At 41.5% G+C, this 25,478-nt stretch overlaps 1 protein-coding gene across 2 annotated transcripts in view; it reads right to left on the bottom strand.

Annotated features, from left to right (window-relative positions):
• The window catches only part of rhpn2 (rhophilin, Rho GTPase binding protein 2), a 55,957-nt gene that overhangs the window by 16,098 nt on the left and 14,381 nt on the right, over window positions 1-25,478 (bottom strand). For both annotated transcript variants that reach the window (XM_084063848.1, XM_084063849.1), the window contains exons 2-7: window positions 21,091-21,206; window positions 12,863-12,991; window positions 5,825-5,900; window positions 4,645-4,722; window positions 3,869-3,993; window positions 2,716-2,882 (exon numbers count right to left, since the gene is read on the bottom strand). In XM_084063848.1, coding sequence (XP_083919974.1) covers window positions 2,716-2,882; window positions 3,869-3,993; window positions 4,645-4,722; window positions 5,825-5,900; window positions 12,863-12,991; window positions 21,091-21,206 — 691 coding nt within the window. The remainder of the gene's footprint in view (window positions 1-2,715; window positions 2,883-3,868; window positions 3,994-4,644; window positions 4,723-5,824; window positions 5,901-12,862; window positions 12,992-21,090; window positions 21,207-25,478) is intronic.

Genomic DNA, 25,478 nt, shown 5'->3' with positions numbered 1-25,478 from the left:
CTGCTATATATATTTTTTTAAATCTTGTAATAAAATGTGGAATATTTGGAAGATTTTTTAAACATTTTAACAACACAAATCTGCCTCCAGCGGGCACAAAACATTTTCAGATGGGGCTTATAGGGATAAATTAGCCTACATATTAACTTGGGGGTCCATGACATAAACATATTTGACAACCACCGGTTAAAATAATTGAACAATTGTGAAGCAAGCCCAAATAATGAACTACACTTTAGAAACAAGCCCAAAAAAACGCACCCCACAGCTCCCAATATTTACAAGCAACTTTACAGAAAAATAAGTCCAAATTCGCTTATAATAAGCGGACATGGCAACACTGTTTAACACGGTTCAGCACGGTGACGTTGAAGTTGGATGCTGTTGGATGCAGCCTTCCAGAGAGTAATCATCACACCTGGTCATACGCACTGGTCATACGCACGTCTCTGTCATATACGACACCCCTTTTGAATCGCACGTCCGTTAGTGAGTACCAGAAATACGACCTCCTTTACGAACTTCATTTACACCATATTTACGACCCTCGTTTTGAATCGGGGCCAATGTCTTCATGTTAGCTGGCAGTGGTGGGGTTGAACGCGGCTCCCTCTTCTTTTATGACTTATAGCGAAGTTGGCAGCACAGAGCTGTAGACAGCTTAATAACAGACTAGTGCCTCCCAGACTTGATCTGACCATACCAGCTCACCTCCTCTCTCTCTCTCCTCCTCTCAAAATTCCCTGGCAGGCTTCCATGTGGCCCTACAGAACTGAGCACGCTGTAAAATGTAAAGAGCGTTAATTTAACTCTGAGAGAGTTAAATGAACACTAGGGAGTTTACCTGCGTCAGCAGTGAAATTGAGAATAAAGACTTCAAAGTTTATCTCCTGCTCCGTCCGACCAACCTATTGAGTGTACGGAAGTGGATAGTATATCATTCTCTAGCTTTTAAAGGGGTATAATTTGTCATGATATAAAATTGAAATCCTACCCACCACCCGTGACATTTGAAATGCGTTAAAAAGTAGTTCCTGTTGTTTGTCTCTGTAAGACAGCATAGCTAAGGCTGATACTCATGCCGCTTGATTTCTTATTATAGGTTTCTCATACACAGAGCCAACGCATTGCAATAAAAACCTAATTGTTTTATTTAATAGGATACAAAATTATACACAGCTGTGCACTGGGCAAAGGTATTATTATGGTGCCATCACTCCCTCTAAGACAGAGTCGTAACTCTAGGATCAGCTCTGTACCTCTGATGCTTTTCAACAACACTTCTCTGTCAACAGCATAAGAAAACAAACCAGTTCCTGTCAATCTCAGATTTCCCGGTTCTGTGCGCCCATAAACACTACACAAACCTAAGGTGGATAACATGCCCTGCATAGGAATAATGCCAAAGATATGCTCCTTGTATGATGGTGTCACGGACCAAAAAATGTACGATCTATAAGCTCAGACAAATAACAACAAAGTATAAATCAGGCTTAAAGCGTTACTGTCTTCAAGAAGGTTTGACAACGGTGCTGGACGTGAGTGCTGTGGTCGTGTTAGCCAGTTCAAGTTGGTGTTAAATAGTGTAAGGTGGTGTTAGGTTGCTGTTTAACGAGTATTAGATGGTTTAGGCAGTTTAGTGTGGGGTAGGTTGGAATCAAGTAGAAGTGTGGTGGAGTACAGTGACTTTGGGTGGAGTCAAAGTGGTGTTACAGTAGGTGGTGTGACATGATAAAGCCATAAAGGAGGGTCTAAGGTTGGACGGTGGGATGTGGGGGTGATGTAGGGTGATGCTGAATGGTTCTAATGAGCCATTTTCAATCTCTGAAGGCTGAGGAAACGGTACTTGTTAAAGAAGGAACTTGTGTTTTTGTTGTTGCTGAATTCTCATGCTCTTTCCCTCTATAGCCACCTCCCCCCCCGCCCTTCTATCTTTTTCCTCCTTTCTCTAACTCTCCTCATTCTCATTCTCTCTCCCTCTCTCCCTCAGTTCCCAGAACTGACAGCCAGTTCTTTCTCACGGTCTCTGTGTAAACAATCTGTCAGTGACAGCAGCAGAGAAACTCAGTTCGTCACACAGCACTGCTCATTAGAGTGGTGCTTACAAAAGGGCTCTGCAATAATATCCATATTTCTTCCATATCGTGATATGAGACAAGACATTGTCTGAGATTTTTGATATTGTAATATCGTGATACTTCATAAGTGTTGTCTTTTCCTGGATTTTAATCACGTAAGCCCTATTTTATAGGTACTGAAGTCCTGACGTCACTCGCTCATCCCCTGGTTTGCGGAAGTAATTTCACTATGGAGAATAACATTGGGTCATCTTAGAATCGTCTCATATAAGAATTGTGGTCCAAAAATAAACAAACTGTCCCGGCGATATTGTCAGGGAGGTGTCGCTGTATTGTTTATGATAGTCAGTCACTCATATTTGATAAAGTCTATTTCTGGCGATAATGTAATTAATTTGGCCACAGTAACATTAGCGTTTTCTCACCGTCAGTTGATGCTTCATATCCATATGAGTCAAACCGCCGGGGTAATTTGTTTATTTTTGGAACACAGTTCTTATTTGATGCGATATTAAACAAGTCTATGGGAATTCTGAATGGGGGAAATAAACCGCAACCCAGGTACGATGAGTAAATTACGTCAGACTTCGGTGCTCTATACTTGCGTGTGCACATGCCTCTACAGACTGTATTGTACCTGCAGCTTTCTGGAAGCATGTGATGGCTTCCTGTAGTCCACTGAGAGTCTGTCTGTCACTGCGGGTACCGATCTGTGTGTACAGCGCTCCCATGTTGAACAACATACTGGCTTTCTCTAGAGACAGGTTCTGTTGGCACACTGGAACACCTGTGAACGAGTCATACCTGGACACCGCACACACACACACACACACACACACACACACCACACACACACACACACACACACACACACACACACACACACAATTAAGGATAACAAACTTTATTTGTACAGCATCTTATATCAAATACATACAACATACAAATTAAATAGTAATAATAAGTATTATAAAATATGAATAACTAATTGTCAATTATGTATTATAATGTATTACTACAGTATTACTGTAATATAATTAATAACAGAGAGAATTGTTTATTTTCAATAATGTAAGCCCATTGATCCGCATTCTATAGTATGTAAGGTGCCATATAACTAATGCTTACCATTAGTATTATTATTATTATTATCAATAAATCTTTAAATAAATAAGCGTATCATTAAATGATTAATAACAGTATCTAACTAGAAAAAGTGCTCCTCGGAGCACAAGTCTCCGCCAGCAGACTTGTGTTGTGTCCTATCCGTCCTGTCTGTATAAGTGTCCTATCCGTCCTGTCTATGTAAGTGTCCTATCCGTCCTGTCTGTGTAAGTGTCCTATCTGTCCCGTCTGTGTAAGTGTCCTATCCAATTGTTACAGTATCCGCCATTTCTCAGGGTCCTTACATTTCGTGATTATTCCTGTCTTACCTCACTTTGAAAGAGGCTAAGACTCTTTCAAAGTGACACATGTATTTATAGGCCGCTATACGTCACTAGCCAATCAGATCACACTATTTCACCGTATTGTCACGTGAGGCTTGACCAATGTTAGCTTGACATGTGGAAAGTGAAAACAATGTCTCCTGGCGGAGACAATTAATATACTAATGTTCATATATCCAAAAACAAAAACATCCCTGCTCTACTTTGGCTACATAGATTTTTCTTTTTTTTTAAAGGTCAGTGTTATACAAAAAGTGTCAGTGGTATACAAAAAGAACAACTTCCCCCGTAGAGGACTGTCCAATAATTACTGGGTGTCTGTGACAGTGTGTTGGATCATACCATGTGAAGAAGATTCCAGTCTGGCGGGTGGGAGAAAAGAATCGGCTCTCCAGCAGAGGGAGGTGGCTGTAGTATTTAGCCAACAGCTCCACCCCTGCCTCACTACGAAGGGGGGTTCGACACGCCTGGGAAGAGAAGAGAAAAACATAGACGACCCCTTAAATGATGGGCACAGAAAATAAGCTTTATTGAGAAAAAAAGAAGATACCTTTACCGTGATAGCTCTATTGATTCTGCTGTACTGCTGTTGAACTGCTGACAATTCAACAGAAAATACCATTTAAAGCCACTGGAAACCCAAATCTACAACATCCTTCAACATATGCAATTTCTACTCTGATGTAAATAATAGTGAGCATCTAAAAATGTGACATAATGTCATTTAAGTTTTGTAAACATTCCTGGTATTGGATTTGAACTGGGTGTGGGCTGGGTGTTCTGCCTCTCCGAGTCTGAGACAACTTGTTTCTCTCCCTCTGTCTTTAACAAGGACTATTCCCCTGCTTTTTCTATGATGCCAAGTTCCAAAAATATAAATAATAAATGAAAACTAGGTTTTCTAATAGGCCTCGTTACGTATGAAAGTTTAATTTCACTCCTGTTTTTTTATTTGCTTAATGAGACTCCACTTTGATATATTATACTGTATGCATTTTTACTATTTCAAGCCAATATTCCAGAGTATTAAATGTATTTAATGTATGCCCTATTGCCCTTGAATCAATGTGATGTGCTTGTTGTGTGTACTTTGACTGCTGTATCCCTCCAGTCTTTACCTGTCTGAGGTCCATCAAATCAGCGATCTCTTCCTCAAAGCTGGTTCCATCTTCACTGTAGTGCTCAAGGATGAAGTCCTGTTGACAAAAACACTGAATATTATCACCACACATACAGTAATCATAATAATGAATAACAGGAATGAATAACTCACACTTGGCTTGTATTGTCTTTTTACAGTCCAAATCAAAATAATACAAATAATTACAGGCAAATATGTGAGGAACCACAGACTTGAGTAAAAATTGCATCATGTTTTTCAGTTATTGTCAGCAAGCAACATGGTCATATAGTTTAAGTATAAGCTGCTCCTTTAAAATAAAGGAGCCTGATCTACACAACAGGTTATGACTTTATGTGGCTCTTTTTTCTTCTTCTGCTGGTTAAGGGGGTAGAGTGGTTGCCTGGAAATTGGAAGGTTCCTGGTTTGATCCCAGCTCTTCCCGGCATTGTGTTGAAGTGTTCTTGAGCAAGACACAGAACCCAATGGCAGAGAAACGGAGCATGGCTCGCGAGGCAACTGAACCCCTAACTGCTCCCTGGGCAGTGTTCAATAGCTGCCCATTAATGCCAATAATTAGGATGGGTTAAATGTAGAGGTCTAGCTAGCCGCAAATGCACTTAGCTAATGACACTTTCCCTTTCCTTATGCTCTGCGTTGTGTAATCAGGTAATCACTTCCATTTCAGTGCTATGCGTGTGAAGACTACAGCACTTCTTGTAAATAAACCTGAAACATGAACCCGAGGCGTGGTGGGCTGAAAGCCAGACACAGGTAGCAGTACACCCAGTAATTAGAATGCAAGTGATTACAGATGCAAAGCAGGGTGAACCTAAACCCTTGCAGTTATGAGGAGGTGAGCACAGGCTCCTATACAACCTACATACAGTAGTGTCTGTACCTGATCAGCACCCTGACTGTAAACGTGTTGTCATGATTTATCACCATCCTGTTTCAGTCTGTAATAAAATCTGACCTACATTCAGATAATAAAAAACACTTTGATTTTACCGCCCATTTCTTCTGGAGAAATAGCCAGGGTAAAATAATGAAAGTGAATTCTTGGAAACAATCAAATGTTTTGTTAAGGGAAGGGGTTTGCCCTGATGGCACAGCCAAGTCGAATCGCTACCGTCAACATATAGACCTTAGTATGACGTCATGGGCTCAGACCCTACCTTGAATGGAACGGAGAAGTCACAGTCTTTCGTCTCCTTCAGCCCCAAAGGAATGAGGGGAATATTGGCCGTTTCCCTGGAAAAACATCAAACAAAAACTCAGATGAGCCAATGAGTTAAGCTGCCTTACAGAGACGGCAACTGTCTCTCCTACAGAGGCACATAGCACTGTCAGTCCAACGGAGACAATCGCCAGTAAGTTAATAAGAGTTGTGAAAAAGAGAACATTCACTTCAAAGTTTACCTCCTGTTCCATCAAACGGATTAATACAGATGTGCAGAGTATTATTGTTGGTATGATTATTCCTGATATGAAATCTTAAACCTTAGTCATGACCTTATGCATTTTAAAGTACGGTGACAATAGTTACTGCTGTTTGTATGGCGGTATGGTAGAGCTGATAAATTACCAACTGTAGAAAAACTCATAAGTACCGAGATGTGATAACAGTGTTGAGAGAGGGAGGGAACTCCCTTTGACGACAACAGAAGTCTCCACACGTGTTTTATATACGTGCATGCAAGTTGACAACACAGTCATAGGGCAATCTACAGTAAATATCACATCAGGTACACCTTGGTCAAACAAACACTAGAGGAAGTTTACATTTGAACTCAGTCTTTAGTTTGGATTAAGGGAGTGTGTAATTTCTGCATTAAAAACATGACCCCTAGCATCCCTATTCTGGGTATGTCATGTTGAAAATAGCAAATCTACAAGCTCACAACGCATTGTCAGCTTGTACATTGGTTATTTTAAGAAGGGGACCACCAAGTACAGACCCCTGGGGGTCCACAAAACATATAGGGTTTAAGTGGTAAAGAAGGCCTTTTCAGAGGGTAGGACATAACATTAACACTGTTAGGTTTAGGGTTCAATTGCCTGTGTAAATCAGTGGGTATAGCAAGGCACTAACACTGGATTAGGGGTTCTATTCCCACAGGACCACCCATACTGAACCAATGCCATACAAATATATAAATATACACACACACACACACACACACACACACACACACACACACACACACACACACACACACACACACACACACACACACACACACACACACACACACACACACACACTGTACTATACAGATTCTATATTATATTTGAATGAAATCATTATAGTACTGCAAATATTCAGCCCACTTATATATACTTAGTCGAACAACAAATAGCGAGAATAGCCAATCTACAAGTGCACAACCAGATTGTGCACTTGTAGATCTGTTATTTTTACCTACTACGTATAATGGCATTCGAAAAATAGGGACGTCAGCTTCAAAGTAGTTCAACTAACTTTCCTGCCTGCTAGTCCACACATTCCCAACCTCCCTCATTAGCTTCTGTCATTAGAAGAACCGTCTCTAGCTCTCTGCTCCTTCTACCTGTTTCTATAAACATCAAACAGAGCTCTGGCACCATAAAACCTCCACCACTGTGACTCCACATGAATGCTCTTTCTAGGATCACAGGAATATTGTCTGACCAATGACTGAAAGGCCTGTTTAATACTTTGGCGACAAAGTGTAGTGCAACACGTTGCTCGACCAAAACGTTTTCTTTCAGTTGATTTTTTTTTTTTTTTTTTGTAGGCGAAGCATATAAATCAGGCTAATATCTCTGTAATGTTTCACATTCAGACGACTTTATTTACCCCAAAGGGCAATTGATTTTTGCAGCACTCCCAGTTCACAGACATGACACAAAAGACAGAAGACTCACAGGCATGGGAGTAATGCCTAATTTGGAGGCACTCCGTGTCGTGCACCTAAATATCTTAGGAGAATAAAATATTAGTAAAGGTTTTGTTATAGTTCACATAAATAGCAGAGTTCAAAGAATGCAACAGTCTTTTAAAATGACTACAGTACTGTCAGCCTTTAATAGCCTGATAATGGAAGGAATGTATGACTTAGTGCAGCGGTTTGTTCTCCCAAGAGGCACATTATTATAATGCCAGCCTGAGGGCACTGCAGTCAATTCACTGGACACAACAATGTTGCTGATCTAGGAACTGAGGATTGTACCGCTGCATGTACACTATTGTAAGTAACTCTTGATAAGTGCACTTACTTACTGATTATAGGCTATACGTTGTGAGAAAATGGTTGCCAGTTTGAAACCCTGTGTGAGTGTGCGAGAGAGAGAGACATAAAGCAGGTCCGGCTGCTTATCACAGGTTCAGCAGAGGAATTACCACCTGACCTGTCCTGCAGGCTTCTGGTTCTAGACATACTCTACAAAGACACACACCCCTCCTCCCACTTCCACTTCCATCTCCTCCTCTTACACCTCCCATGTCTATCTCCTCCTTCTGCCTAAAAGAGAATGTACTGGACTATCCAAAAGGCTTTCACAACTAGAAGATAAGATATCCTCTTGGCTTTCACTGAGGAGTGACCAATGCAGAATGCACCAGAACAATGATTGATACAAAGCCTGGTTCATACTTTCTCATAGGCAGTGTCTTGTGCAGACAAAAGCAGATCTACGCGTTGTGAGCTTGTAGATATGCTATGTTCAGGAGCGGAGGCTGACGTCTAATGGTGGTGATGGATGGGTTTTTTTCACTGGAGAAGAAAACCAAACACACACACTGTTCAGACACAATGTTCCTCCTCCATGAAATAATGCCTGACGTAGAGATATCCCAGCATTCCTCTGTGACCCAGAGCACTGACTCATTCATTAGAAAGACGGAGAGAGAGAGAAGGGAAGAGAGAGGAGGGAAGAGAAGGGGGAGAGTAGAGAGTGAGAGGGGGAGAGAGAGGGTGGGAAAGCTGGAAGAGAAGAGAGCGAGAGAGACGAAACAGAAAGAAGCTTGTGTGAGACACGGAGGGGAGAGTACTGTATAATACATCAGCACATAGTAAAAAACATAGTCAAATCTGAGAGAGTATTATGCAACCAAATGTGTCCATTTGGTTACATTTTAACACTCTCTGAGTTACAAATGCTTAGATTAACTGGGCATTTTACTGTGCACTGTACACACAGGTGAGTGTTTTGTCCTTTTCTCCAGGGGCAAGAGGGAATGTGAGGTCACACACACACACACACACACACACACACACACACACACACACACACACACACACACACACACACACACACACACACACACACACACACACACACACACACACACACACACACACACACACACAGCAGGAATGTTAAACCCCACCATCACACCACACACACATGCACATGAAGGTCAAAGTGTGTGGTGGGTCACCATGGCTACAACCCTGCAAACAAGCACCTTCCATTACAAACAAGAAAAGCTCACGTTGGGTAAATATCACCTGTATGAAGACACTAACACCCTTATGCATGCAAAGCATTCCTTAAATTGATTTTGAGTATTTGAGGTTATGTTTTGGTATTTTGGACAAAAATTGCCGAGCAATGTTTGCAAATGATTAAAGCCAAGAATTTGCTTTATAACAATCTGATTACGGTAAATCTCAAAACCACCAGAGAACATTTGTAATAATCTCATTCTTTGGCCAAAATGTGCTTCAGCAAGATTAAATTTATTTTGGTAAAGCAGGTGATATGAGAAAAGATGATAAAAAAAAGCTTTAAAATCGTGATTACAATATATACCACTGAATAGTTTTGATTTTGTTTGTCTGTGATCATGTGCCCAACATAGGGAGGCCAGGTTTAGAGTGGTTATGGTGTAACTTTTGTGTGATTTACTGTTTCTCTCGCTCTGATGTGGTTTTGTGATGTACAGTAAAATCTGTTAATTTATTTGTTCACAACATCTGTTTGTGACTCTGAGAGTGGGGGTCCATTTGGTTAAAATAACACTGATGATTTTACTGCACAGTGATTTGCTGACTCTTTTATAAATGCAGCTAAAAAAGAAAGAAAGCATTTTTTTTGTTAAAAGAAAAGAGGCCTATCTGATGACACCTTGCCGTGCACATGCACCTCACTGCTGTGTCACATGAAAGACATAAAGGACAAGTTTCTGGTACGCATTACCTCACAGCGCAACCAGCTGGATCCAGTTTGGGCCAGAAATACCTTAAGAAACGCAATCTATTCAGGTCGAAGAAGACAGGAGACAGGAGAGACGGGAGGGAAGACGGGCAGGAGAGAATGGTGAGGGTGGGAGAATCTTTTGTTCCCTGACTGACTTTGTGTCGAGCTAGAGTTTCGAACGGGGACAGAGGACCAGGGTAGAAGTAGTTTTGTTGAGGAGGAGGAAGAGGAGCATTGTACACTCCAGACCAGCCGAGAGGCCCGAGACTAGAGACATATGTACAGTACGCCCCATGGCCTCAATGTCACATGATGGGACACAAGTGCCTTGAGTCATGGGAACAGATTCTCTTCCCAGTAATTATCCAGTTTCAGCCTCTGTGCGTCTCTCAGAGATACACCTGTTCTCTCACGCTCACACACACGATGTTGAGGTCAGATGGGGAAACCTTCTCAACTGATGGTTTGCCATTGAGCAAGGCATCCAACCCGCTGTGGCCAACAGTAGAAGACTGTGGTTGTACGGTTAACTCCCTGGTGTTAATGTGTGTAACGGTCTCAACTATAAGGCAGGGTGTTATTTTGAAAGAGCACTTGTTCAGCCAACTTTCCCTTGAAGGAATACAAGTAAAGAAAAAAAGAAAAAGCTCACACTAATCTATATAGGCTTTCCCTGGTGCCATGGTGACCTGCTATTTGATGTTGTGGATTTTATGTCACTTGTAAGCTGTGTTTAATCTCATTTTAAAGGATTAACAGGCCAAAGTTAATAAATAAAAAAAACTACAGCTTCTTGGAGGGAAAAGACAAAACAAAAACCTACCTGCTCACTTATTTACACCACTCTCTTCAAATGAATGAACCCCTACCTGCTGTCTCATTTACCTCACTTTCTTATACAGAGGCTTCAAATGAATGAACCCCTACCTGCTGTCTCATTTACCTCCCTTTCTTATACAGAGGCTTCAAATGAATGAACCCCTACCTGCTCACAGACTGTAAGTCTCCCTGGATAAGAGTGTCAGATGAAAGACTACAAGGGTGAAGCTTGTTGGGTTAGGAAGCAAATTGGCTTTCAAAGAATGACCCTCTATGTGAGCTTCCATAGCAACCAGCTACCCAGCCCGCCCCTCGAGTGTGTTCCAGTGTTGTTGTCACATGTTGTCATGGATAACATCTCAAGTCTCAAGTGTGTTTCTATTCTAACGTGTGTGTGAGTGTGTCTGTCTCTGTGCATCTCTGTGTGTATGGGTACACTTACCATCCTAAATGTATAGGTAGCTAAACTATGTGTGTAGTTTTGTTTAGTGTCAGTGTGGTGTATGCGTTTATGCGACATTTATTCGTGTTCAGTGTGCACCATGTTTGCGTGCATGCTCTCTGTGTGTTGGATGAGTATGTGTATGTGTGTGTGTGTGTGTGTGTGTGTGTGTGTGTGCAGTTTAAGTGCTCTCCAGTGAGAGGAGCCACCTGTGGAAAGAGCTTAGGCCCCATTAACATCAACACTAAACAGCCTCTTGTTCCTACATCAGTAACCCTACAAAGAGAATGTTGTCTATAAAGACGCCAAGTTACAGTTACATTTCAGTTATTTATTGGATTTGTTTCTGCAAAGAGACTTTTCAAATCAAATTTGTTCAGGACAACTGAATACAAATATTAAAATATGTTCTATTAATATTGTGCTGGGGTGGTGTAGGGAGAGCATCATTTTTGAAGAGCAGCAGCTTCATCAGACATCACAGTATGCAGGCTATGAGCAGCAGCAGGAATATGACAGACCTCGTTTAAGAGCGTGTTGCTGAGGCCGACCAATGGTCAGCTGCCAGCAGGAGTTATCTTGCTGACAAACAAACAAATGCACACTGCTCGTTGTGGTAAAGAGAGATCTTATTTAAATGAATTGTATACCAGCGATTCAGGATCATGTTTGGTGTAAACGTAACTGGAGGAATAATATCTCGACACTTCCTGGATATAAGACACATGTTGACGCCAGGTGTAAGACATGCATACATTTGTGAAGTGTAATTCTTGTAAAGCTTGGTTTCTATCTAGCTTAGTTATATTACATATGAACTAGATACAAGCCATACTAGTGGATACTAGTGGTATCCAGTCTTACCCTTTTAGATATTTACTGTACACCTTATAAGGCAATTATTGACATAATAATTGAAACTACCACATGTGACAGAGGCACATGTATTGCTGCTATACATCACACTCTCACATACACACACCTGTAAGGTGAGATGAAGCCTGCCATTGTTTATTTTAGATTATATAGAGAAACACACCTTTCTTCACGAGCAAAGTATTGTTTGAAAACCGGACATTCCAGTTTTCCACTGCATACCTCTCTGCTTCTGTCCGTCTCTCTCTCTCTCTCTCTCTCTCTCTCTCTCTCTCTCTCTCTCTCTTTCTCTCTCTCTCTCTCTCTACCGCTTGTATGTCTCTTTATCATCACCTTGTCTGTCACTCTAAGCCCTCTGCCGCTCCATGCCTGACACAGTATCCATGAATGTGTATGCATGTGTGTGTAATGTATCTGAGCATATTTGTGCACATGCGTGTCCTCTGTGTGCATATTCTTGTCGTGTCCACTTCCTTTATATGTAGCCTCTGTGTGTGTGTGCGTGTGCGTGTGCGTGTGCGTGTGCGTGTGCGTGTGCATGCGAGAAAGAGAATATTGAGTGAAGCAGAGCCGAGTGTAGTAATCAGAGAGCAATGTACAACTTGGTGTACTACTGTATAGTAAGGATGTACTAGCAGCTGTGGTGGTGGTAGTAATAGCAGCTGTGGTGGTGGTAGTAATAGTAGTAGCAGCATCAGAAGTAATAGTTGTACAACTACTTCTACCTGTACTATTGCTACTAGTGCTGCTGCTAGTATAGCAATAATAGTAGTAAAAGTAGTAGTACTACTACTACTTTTACTATTTGTACTACTGCTACTATAAGGGTCCATTTGTACACTCTCAGAGTTAAAGATAAACTCAGGATTTGATAGAGAAGTATGGCTCTTACTGTGCGTTCTGGTACACCTCCACAGAGCTGTTGAGTCCCTCCAGCTGCTCCATCAGGAGCTGCAGGTTGGAGTTGACGTAGCTCAGCTCCAGCCCCACCATCTCACGAACCTTATTGTTGTGTGTCGCCCTGGGAGACAGACGGAAAAGTGTCAAAATGATCACTTTGAATACTTTCGTGACACAAATGCAATGTTTATCATGACAAATAAAGAACACTGAAATGTAAACTTGAAGACAGAGAGAAAGAAATAGAGGGAGACACTGACATTAAATTACAACCACTATACATATTGAAAAATTACACACACACACACACACACACACACACACACACACACACACACACACACACACACACACGTGTGTGTGTCCATCCTAAAGACAATGTTGTTGCCCTGCAAAGGAGATAAGCATGCTCAAAGGTGCACGTGTGTATGCGCCCTAAAGACAATGTTGTTGCCCTGCAAAGCAGAGATAAGAACATTCAAAAGGTATGTATGCGCATGCATGCTTTCGTGCGTGTGATATATAAGTAATGGGTGGTTCCTTCCTACACACACACAACACACAATCGGTCTGTCAGATCTTATTGTCTATGTCTCACTGTAAACACACTATCTATCAACACATGGCGTCACTGCCAACACAGTCACACTACCAGCAAAAGCACATGTCCGTTTCTTTATCCATCTCTCTCTGTCAAAGGAACTAATTTTAATCTCAAGCATTTTGTAATGTTCAATGCTAATGTGCTTCATTGCCATAAAGAAGATGCATCATGTGTCACTGTTTGGGAATTATGGCAGAATGACTCTTTATATTGTTAAGTTGTTCACATTTGTCCTTATTGACACGAGTATCTTATTTTGCCCTTCTTGTGAAATGCCCAAGAAGTCTGAATATTCCGAGATGCTTCTGTATGCTGGCCTGATATTTATTGTATTTATTGTTATGGCTACAGCTTGGCTCCGTGGCACGAGCCTCTCTTATCTATGTGAATAAATATTTTCCTATCCCTGCTGTTAGACAGAGAACTACTTTACCACCGACCTATGTGCATAAAGCCTCTAGACCCCTAGCATCCCTATTCTGGGGCTAACATTTTGCGAAGATAGCTGCTCTGCAAGCTCACAATGTGTTGATCTTTAGTGTTGAGCATAAACAGGAGGGGGCCTAGTATAGAGCCCTTGGGAATCCGGTCAACTATTTACAGTACTGTATAGGGTTTAAAGGAGGTTTCAAGGCTTCACAGGGTGTGTAATTGATAGAAAATAAGAAATATTTTGGGTAGAAATAAGTGTCTCCGTCTCCATTTGCCCCAACAATTACTGATTGATACTGAATTCCTCAGCATCACCAAAGCATTAATAAATGCATTCATACAATATACAAAATGCAAAATACAAAATGCACCATACAATAGGTCTCGCTCCCCCGCCCTCCACCTCCTCAGTGGAGACATGCGACATGTCAGTGTTGGGTCTTACTTGTCGTAACACAAACAATCACAAGACAATGGAGCCCTTTATACTATCTGTTGGCAGCAGGAGACATCTGTGCGTGCGTGGCCGTGCATTATCTGTGTGCTATGGTGATTAACTCTCATCATATAAAGCAGTGGTAAGCAACAGGTGGTCCAAATAACATGCCCGGCAAATATTCTCTTTTCTAAATAATTTACAATATCGGACTGACAGTCAAACATACAGAATATGTCCAAATAGAGAATCTACCCTCAGCTGAAGAATGATTATTATACTTTTAAGAAGAAAGGGCATGAGGTTTGTCTTTAAAAGGATATAAAAATACACCTGATAGTATTCCTCAAACACATGGATTCTGGTCTGCAAGACACTTGGGCTGAAAGAGAAATACACACACACCCCATCTGTTCCTGCCTTCATCCAAGGAGTGCAAGGTGTGTATGTGTGTGTGTGTGTGTGTGTGTGTGTGTGTGTGTGTGTGTGTGTGTGTGTGTGTGTGTGTGTGTGTGTGTGTGTGTGTGTGTGTGTGTGTGTGTGTGTGTGTGTGAGAGAGAGACACAGGAATGTGGAGGAGTCTGAATGATGACTGTTGGCTGAGCTCCTCAGATAGCCATAATAGAAAGCAGATACAGACATACCTACTGCTGTTCAGGTTAAGAGAAGAGAACTCTCTCGCTCTGGTGGAGCCATGCAGTCAGAGATACACACACACACACACACACACACACACACACACAGACAGACAGACAGACAGACTCCTTCTCTCCTTCTTCATACACACCTCATTTCATTGCATGTACTGTAACTAGATGAACCAGTTATGATGTGCCATTATATACTTACATATAGAATATACCCAAGGATAAGCTGGTATCAGAGAGCCTAACTAGAGTTGAACCGTAGACAGAAACCTGGTGTGTGTGTGTGTGTGTGTGTGTGTGTGTGTGTGTGTGTGTGTGTGTGTGTGTGTGTGTGTGTGTGTGTGTGTGTGTGTGTGTGTGTGTGTGTGTGTGTGTGTCATCGGTCATGCAGTGAGACTGTCACTCTAAAAGTATTTGTGCTGGTGTCCTGTTGTTCTACCTGTAGCTGCCCAGCCAGTTCGCCCACATACTGTACTGCTGTTACAGTCTGACTAAACCTCCTCTTGATATTTCATCATTAAAGACCCGGAGGACATGTGAGGACTTATGAATGACATAAACAACTATTATGCTCTATAATAACTAATAGAGGGTATGTATGAAAGAACACATGTTCCATTATGGACAAGGAAGTGTATGGATCTTTTCCCCCGTGTGTGTGTGTGTGTGTGTGTGTGTGTGTGTGTGTGTGTGTGTGTGTGTGTGTGTGTGTGTGTGTGTGTGTGTGTGTGTGTGTGTGTGTGTGTGTGTGTGTGTGTGTGTGTGTGTGTGTGTGTGTGTGTGTGTGTGTGTGTGTGTGTGTATGCACAGGTGTTAACAAGTGTGTGAGTGCATTTCCGTGTGTATGTTAAACGTAACTGGTCCTGTTTAACTCATTCCCTGCCTAGAACGACTAAAAGGACTTCTGTCCCATAAGCCATGCCTGCCTAGAACGACTAAAACGACTTAAAAAAAAAAAAAAAAAAGACCAAGGAGATATGATTTTTGGAAGATCTAGACTCCCATCCACTTCCTTGTTAACTTTAAACTTAAAAATTCTGTATCTCGGCTCCTGAGTACTTTTTTTTTCAATGGAAAATCTTGGCAGTGGGCAAACGCGGCCAGAAACAATTCAGGCAGTGAATAAGTTAAATGCAGGTTAAATGTAACCTGATCTCCCCACGCTGTGTTATACCTTCGTCTGCTGTACGTTAAACTGTCAGCTCACACAGAACCATAAAACACATTCAATCGTTAAAATGACAGTCAGCGATCACAAGTGACCCAGAAACACATAATCATTACCTACAGTCAGCGATCACAAGTGACCCAGAAACACATAATCATTACCTAATTCTCAAGCCAGATTTTTAAAGGTTGGCTTTGTTAAAATATGGTGTTCAAACTAGTGTGTATCTATTCAGACTAGTTTTTATTAGAGGAATGTGTTTCTGAGAACTCAGCTGTTCCCTATACTGAAGAGAAATCATATGTATTTCATATTGTATCCACGTTTCAAAGTATACACAAACTGGACAAGAACAAAAAAAAAGAGTAAGCAAAAAGTAACAGAGGAGGAGAAGCAGACAGGGGCAGACAGGGGCTGATTAAAGTTGACCTGGCTCATACCAGTCCACTTCCCCTCTGCAGTGAAACAGACAGACCCCAGACTGCCTCAGGGACCACAGGAGGAAGTCATGGTCTCCTACTGGGACTTTAACCACTTTCAACCTGCCGTCCTTATATTGGGCAAGTCATTATAGGCAAAAATGTCAAAACAATTTCTAAAACAGCAAACTCACACAACGCATCATTGTGAGCTTGTAGATAGACAATAGTCTAAGCTCCAAGTACAATACATATACAGAGCAGCTGGTGAAAATGACAAATACTGACAGTTCAACAGTTAAGTTCCAGCGTCTTTTAGGGCATGGGTTCAAATCCCTCCTCTGGTCCTGGAAGCCTGCAGCTCACTGGCAAGACCCCCCCCCCCCGCCCCCCCGCCCCCGACACCCCCACCGCCCACCCGCCTCTATTAAGTGGGTACACATGCACACACACGTGCCAAGGACTTAATGCTTCTGCTGCTGGCATGACAACTAATAACACAGTAACCATGGGAGCATGGTAGCAGCAGAGAGGCCTGGAGGTGTGGTGTGTTTATCACAGGCACGCACACTTTAGTAAACACATGTCATTGATATCAGAGGTATTATATTGTTATGAATTATAATGAAGACATTCAACTGGTTTAACCCATTCCTCCCCCGTCTGCTTCTCTAAAACTAAGAAGAAATATGAAGTGGAGCAGACCTGCCGCTCTACAGAGAGAGAAAGAAATAGTCATCAGGCTTCCTCAGAGCTGGCCTTTTTAACAGTAACAAAAACCTTTATTGGCAGCTCGTCACTGGGTGCAGCCACTCACACACCACTAATGGAAAGGACTGAAACCACTAATCCTGAAGTTAGAAAGAGAGAGAGAGGGAAGGAGAGTGAGAAAGGTAGAGAGATATACCAGATCATTCCAACCCAAAAACGAAATACTGTCTGAAAAAAACAAAACGTATAGAGCAATTTGTAGAGTACACCAGTGGTTCTCAACCTGTGGGTCAGGACCCCCAGGGGATCCCCACATGATTTTTGGGTGGGTCCCCAGATGACAGTGAAGTGACAATTTAAGGACTATTAATACCTAATACCTGAAACAATATATATAATAAAATATATGGAATGAAAAAAAGACCATTACTGCATCAAAAGCAATCTATACTATAAAAACTGGTCAAACATTGGCCAAATTGTCAAATAATATAATAAAGAGGGAAGGGGAAGTGCGAGACGTTGTGAGCTTGTAGATCGGCTATTTTCACAATATTTATCTGTGGAACCGAGTCAAACTAACCGGTTTAACTCCTACATTCCAAGTACTTGTCAGGGTGCTGGTCCCCAGTTCAAATATGAGAATTATTTTAGGGGCGTCGCGGCCTGAAAAGGTTGAGAAACACTGGAGTAGACAGCCTTGGCTTTCTCTGCATTCATCATTATGTTATGTGAAATGTTTGAGAAACATGATTTCAGGTCATCCAAACCATAAAAAGAGTCAGGTGTTTCAATAGGGACAAACCCACTTCACGCCCAGGGACCCCTGAGGGGCCGTCAGGGACCGTCTGCCCTACAAACAAAGTGGCTAGTTGGTATTTTGAAGGTCATGCATCATGACTTGGGTTTAGATTTCACATTTCCCAATATTATATCTACGTATATCCATTATATAATACACTGCTTATCAGCATTGTTGCTCAAGGGTACATAGCACGAGTCACGACAGCAGATCATGGGATGTATGGGCAATGGGCAATTATCTAAAATAATTGCAGGCGGTTATGTAATAATCGTGACAGGCCTAAGCATAATGTCATCATCACAAGGAGCATAAAGTCATCATCACAAAGGAGCATGCTCTATGGGAATTAAAGTGTCTGTCATCATCAATCACCTCAAACGCACAAAATTGGATCTTAATGTTCACACACACTCGCATGCGTACATCGTACACACACACATAACGTGTGTGTGTGTGTGTGTGTGTGTGTGTGTACGTGAAGAATGCTGTTCCCCCGCACAGCTCTGATCTTATCTTCTGTGTTGTTTTGCCTTAGGTCAGTCCTGATGAGGCCTGGAGACATCTCATCATCTCTGACAGATATGACAGAAGCTGAACCATCATCTCTGACAGATATGACAGAAGCTGAACCAAAGTGACGTATGTGAATGGTGAGGTACAGCCGTCTACTCTGTATGAATGGAGGGAGGGAAGGATGGGTGGGGTGACGAGAAGGACACTACATGTAGCTTTAATAGCTGCCTTAGGCCATGGTGTTATGTAACCTAATGTTGGAGTGAAACTTATGTACTTGTGTGTATGTGATTTTGAGCACATTAAAAACTAAATGTGTATATTTCGATGGGAGAACATGAGACGTGATCAGCCTATACTGTATGATAATATGAACCAGCCTACAGGATGTGTTAAGGGTTGGACAAAATATTTATATTGTATCAATATCGTGATATAAGACTAGATATCCTCTGGGATCTTATTGTGATATGGCATAAGTGTTCTCTTTTCCTGGTTTTAATCACTCAAGCCTTATTTAATACTTTCAAAATTGTGCTTTTAATTCGGTTCTTAAGTCTGACGTAATTTTGTAGTCCGATGTCACGTCCGGGTCCAAAAGGCACCAGCGCCGTCCACTCTTCATTGTAAACAACATGTTGGAACCCGTAAATCTTTTTACAATAACCTCCTTTTTCAGAAATGAACCATTGAGGGTTAATAAGGGTCTTAATGCTAATATCATAGAAGTACAAAGTATTTATTTATTATTATGATTTAACATTATTATTATTAACATTAAAACACTTGGACCCGGAAGTTATTCTAGCGGGGCGCAACGTCACGTCTTAACAATCGAATAGCTCACGACGTGTCGCATAGTGACACATTGTGAGCTTATAGATCAGCTATTTCTTTCTACTTTTAAACATTTGTGACAAATAAAAATGATATTATTGTCACCAATATATTTGGACAAAACTATTGTGATATTTGATTTTGTCCAAATATCACCCAGCCCTAGGATGTGTACAAGAGCTTTAGTTTGACTCCCAGCATTATATGTGACTGTATTTTGATCCACTTCTGTAATCTGTATCCTCTTCTCCGCAGCTAACGACCCAGTTTCTCACTGTGTGTAATAAACTTTATCTTATCAGTAGCACTCTTCTTGAACTGAACTGAACAGCAACACATCGTAAACTAAAGGCATTGTTAGTGTATCATAAGCATAAAGGTTTACAGTATAATCACATCCTAGAATTACTTGTATTGCCATGCAGTATAAATTTGATAGGAGTCTCCGTCATGCTTCGTTTAAATTATTAAACAGTTGTCATGTAAAGTACTCCTGCTACTGTTACTACTGCTAGTTTGCTATTCTATCTGCTAATTAAGTGGTTCTCGACTCTAATCCTCAGGCAAGGCTGGTAGTTCACTATCCTCCCTGGCGTGCCAGGTCTAATGATTAGACAGTTTGAAGTGTTACCATATTACAAGGAAAGTACTATATTTACGGTATATGATCCTTGTGGGTGTTATGTTTAGAAACTTTAGATAAACTGTGGATTCACGTGTTGGCTGTTATAGCAGCAAGGAACATGATCGAGATTTGAATACAACAGAAGATGGGACAAGGTTTTTTTTGTTTGTTTCAAATGTAAAGAAGACACTAATTAATTAATTAAGACAACAATAATCTAAGAGTATGTGCAGAAATGTGCTGGAGAATGTTGTCCTAAGCTCAGTGTGTTCCAAGTCATGTACCGTTTACCCCCAGTATATAAAATATGATAAGAATATCTCTACTCGTTGATCTTCAGTACTGTACTGTGTATGGTTTGATAGAACATACATTCAGACAATAGACTTAACGGGACAGCAGACAGATTAATAAACAAAACAGCAGACGTAAGACTGACAGATTAATAAACAAGTCAGCAGAGTTAAGATTAAGACAGACAGGATGTGACATTAACAGTACAGGATGTACAGTATTATATTAGCAATGTGTAGGTGAGCAGTGAGTATGAATGGAGATGAAAAGGCCATATTAAAAGGACTTTCTGGTTTCTGCATGTTTGTTCTGATCTTGTTCTTATGCATTGATCTTGTGTGTGGAGGACACAGACTACACAGTAAAATTCTCAGTGTTAATTCATCCATTTGTGACTCTGAGAGTGTACTACCTATGTAACCAAATGGACCCGTAAATACTCAGGATTTTACAATATACAAGCGTTCCTCATGTCCAGTAGTTACCCCTGATTTATAAGCATTTATATACATAGTTGTGCACCAGTGTCGTGCACCAAAAGTAGCCGATCTGTGACCTTGTAGATCGGCTACTTTCGGTGCACGACACCAGTGTGCAACTAAGTATACCAGGGGTGTGCTCAGGCGCTTCAGACTCACAGTACTTACGAGTATAAATCAGAAGTATGCTCAGGCCTTCAGACTTACTTGACGAGTATAAATCAGAGGTATATTCAGGCCTTAGACTTACTTGAGGAGGTTCTCGGCTCCCGCTCTCATCCTCATCTGTTTGATGATCTGCTGGTTGAGGGTGGCTCTCTTGTTCTGTAGCTTACTGCGCCCTGTCTGCGCCAGCGGATTGCAGCCCTGCAGGACACCACATGACATAGGAATTTAAAAATAATACTAAAAATATAATATAATAAAAATAATACTAACACAAATATATTTACATAAAGAGAAATTAGAGGTCAGAAGAATAATACACTAAAAAACATAGGAAAGTCATTTACAGGAGAAATGTATTGGGACGTAAAAATGGAAAATGGCATGACACATCAGATGAGGGTTGCAGACCTGCAGGCAGGTGGTATTGTTGTACAAAGGAATCCATTGCAGAAAAAGTAATACATAACACACAAAGCATCAGTCAGTAACTCATAAACACAGTTAATTAATAAGTGCTCATGAATAAGTGCCTCACTCAAGGGCAACTCAACAGGCACAACAGTGACCTCAACACATGTATTATATACTTATGCAGATTTCTACTCCTTCCTTTGCATTTTTTTATTTAACAACACTTAAACCCTATATAGTACTTAGTTGACTGGGTTCCCCCAGGACTCTATAATAGGTCCATTAGTATTTCCCTCTACACCAAAGCTGTAGAGAATCGCAGATCTACAAGACCAGAACACATCTCACAAGCTTGTAGATCTGCCAAATGTTTGCCCTGGCCCAGAATAGGGATGCTAGGATTCTTCTTGTTAGCATTAGCAATGCAACTGCAACCATAGGAAGCTAGAACAAGATAATTCTACCCACTCCTTTGAACCTGGTCGTCATGTAACAATAACGCTGATGTTCAAGTTGAACAGTAACAGGACAGTGGTTCTTCTTCACTCTCTGTCAAATGACAAGAGGTGACGGTAGGCTAGTGTGGAGGCTGAGCTGTCCTGTCCATGGATCTACCTCCCTCTGTCCATGTGCCTCTCCCTCTATCAACCCATTGCATGTCCTGTCTTATCACAAAAACAGTAGCCCTGCCTCACTGTGTCAACAAATATAGTCATACAGATACTGATACTGATACAACACACACACACACTAGTGTGCCCTGCCTTAACAGGTGTGTCTGACATATATTGAGAACACATCCATTTTTGTTCCATTTCTTGTGAAGGCAGTGTTTCCCCTATGCATTAAACACTGGCGGGCCGCCACCCCTTAAATCTGGCCGCCACAGTATGATTAAAAAATATATATATTAAATATTATTATTATTAATTTTTAGGACGGCTCAAGCGAAGCGAGCCGTCCTCTATGGACAGAGATCAAAGGCGTCTGAGGTATGTGGGAGTTAACCTCTCGAGCTATATAAAGAGAGGAGGTGGCTTAGGCGAAAAAGGGGCGTAACGGGGCGTGATTTGGTCAGGGACTCTCTGTTTGTGGGGAAAAGGGGGCGGTCTTGCTAAAAAAGGGTCTGGAACGCGTCGTCATTGCTTCGTTGCCACCGATTGGTTGCTGCAACTTGGCTTCATGCAGGGCGACGCCCCCTCTTTGCTCCAAACACCGATTGGTTGCTGGCTTCATGCAGGGAGACGCCCCCTCTCACGTCCCCTCTCAGGTCTGAACATGCCCCCTCTCACATCTGAACATGTTTGCACCGCCGCCATTGTTCCAACACCAGTGTCCACGCAGCCTAAAGCCCCGCCCTCCCCTCTACACACTTCATGCCGTATCACTCTGCAGAGAGGCATCAGAATTTTGTATTAAATTATAGAATGCACCAAAACATTAATAAGTGTCGACTTGAATTTATTTAAGCCACAATAAAGCCCCGCTTTTATTTTTGATATTTTTTGGGGTTTATTTCGCATAGTTTTAGATGATTTTCCGTGCACATTTCTTCATTTAAGCATCGCGAGCTGCGAACGGCCTTTTTGCATGTAGTTGAAGCGCAAGGGGGGGAGAGAGTCGCAGATAGACAGCTGGAGAGTTGAATAACCTCCTCTTCAAATAACCAGATTTATTTACCAAAGTAGCCTATGTAGGCGACCTACATGTTTATGTTTTAGCTTAGACACGGGTAGCCTACAATAGTTGGTAGATGATTGGTTTCTTTTAGGAGCGCTTTGTGATGCACCGTGCAGTTAAATCCGCGGTGTCAATAAATTCCACTGCCCGCTCTTTGATGAGTCCTCCATCCTCCATGAATCGAATACAAACTGCAACTAGTTCCCGTTTGGAAAGCGGGAAATCTTTATACGCGAGTAGGCCTATTGCAAAATATTGTCCAATGTCCACTGAGTTCAGCCTTTATTTTACCAAGCAGGACTGATGCTGCAGCCTGAAGCAGCTTGTCCTGAAAGTGGTTTAGGCGGTCGATCGCGGTGGCTACCGTTCGTTTAGGCGTCCTCGCGTCGATGAGTTTGCTCTGGACAAACTTTTTTTTTTACGCTGGTGCCATTGCTGCCTCTCTGCTGTCTCAACAATCAAAAATGAAGAGAACGAGGCCAGGACATGTGTGTGCTGTTTATATTGTGCGCTTATGTCATGACGTAGAAAACCGGTTCTGTGAATGAGGGACACAGACAGACACATTTCACACTCGAGTGTGAAATGGGATTCTGAGAATACACATTGGCTCAATTGCTCAAAAGACCCAACATCCTCCAGACACGCAGGACGTAGAGAGAATGGATGTGTATTACGTTATTTGTCAGCCTTAAGTATAGGGGCGATATTCATAGTAAATACACAAAAAGCTGTCTGGCGGAAGGAAGGCACAGTGGCCCTCATTTATCAACGCGGTGCAGCCCGAATAATGAACGTACGGCGATATCACCGCACCTTTCGGCATTTATCAATATATCCTGACGTGGCCTTCATCCTACTTTACGCTGAGATCTCACGTCTGGTCGAGACCAGTCGTTGACGTTGCCTGCGCCCGTTTATTCCATTTTAGACCTGCGGAGCAGACGGTCTGACAGGCATCTGGACACATATATCCACTCCAAAATGTATATCTACACTAATAAATAATCCCTGTGAAAATATAACATTTTATAAAGTAATTTAAACAAACTGCTATAACAGTCACCCGGTTAAGCTTGCAGATCTGCATGGCTGCGTTGGCTATTTGAAAATAGCAGATCTACAAGCTCACAACAGGTCCCATTGCGACGCGTTGTGAGCTTGTGGATCTGCTATTTTCAGCGCAGCAGCGATTCTGCGAGATAATTTTCGGGAGCCCCGACATTCTTTTCATGGACACTGAGGTCTACAAACTTACAGTAGCTTGTCCTATGTTATGGAGTTATGTCATAGAGAGTTATGTAGGCTACACAACCTGGCTGGGTTAAGGATATAAACCCGACGCTCCAATATTAACGTGGCGGCACGGAATCACTGCATTCCGCCCGAGTCTCAAAATGCACAATTTGTGAGCGCCATCATGTTCACACATTACAACAACAATAAGGCTCAAACCCATTCAGGGACATTAATCACTTATACAAAATGTTTTGCATCAATGAAGTCAATAACATGCTATTCAATCTGTCGCATCATACACATGGACATAGTAAATGCATCTGTATGTTTACACATTGAAATGTGAAAACATAGTGGAGCACAATAATATAAGTGTAAGGTCACCTTAAACATGTAGGCTAGCTTTGTTGTTTTATAGCAATAGTATATAAATGAATTTCCTGTCATCAAACCTATGTATTCCTTTTTACGTTACTGTATGTGTTGTTTAGCATAGGACCACCACAACATTCAGGTCAGCTGTTTGTAACATCGCATCCGGGGTACTACAGCCAACGTCATTGTCAAGACAACATAGAGAGTGTGTGAATGGCCCCTGCTGGACGGGCTGCTTTCCCAGTTAGCAGTACTTCATAACGTCACTATCACACACAGGTTTATAGACCTTTAGTTATGAATTGCATTGCAAACTGACGAGATTCAAATATAAATGAAATTGCATGGTGGAAAGAAGTGATCGAATGTTTTACTTAAGTAAAAGTATCAATACTGCAATGTACAAGTACTGCATGATGAGAAAGGATTCGGAGATAATAATGTGCTTCAGTAAAACTATTAGTATTTAAATGGGCTTACAGTACCCAAAGTACAAAAATGTTTGCAAATAGCAGATGTGGAGCTGACAACGCAACTTAAACTACGATAAACTAAGCGTTATTCTCTGCCAGCCCTTGAAATACCCGTACACACAATTAGCTTTGGTGCCATGAGGTCAGCTTGTACATGGGCAGTTTAAAACATATTTTTTATAGGCTAGGCTACATGTTACCACTTGAAAATGGGACATTGTGCATAATGACTACTTTTACATTTGATACTTTACGTACATTATGAAGCCAATACTTTTGTACTTGTGAAACT

The sequence above is a fragment of the Gymnoscopelus microlampas genome (genome assembly GCF_963454915.1).
Source record: "Gymnoscopelus microlampas genome assembly, chromosome: 1".
NCBI classification, from domain to species: Eukaryota; Metazoa; Chordata; class Actinopteri; order Myctophiformes; family Myctophidae; genus Gymnoscopelus; species Gymnoscopelus microlampas.
The sequence above is the reverse complement of the archived record's forward strand: the minus strand, read 5'-3'. Positions and strand labels throughout refer to the sequence as shown.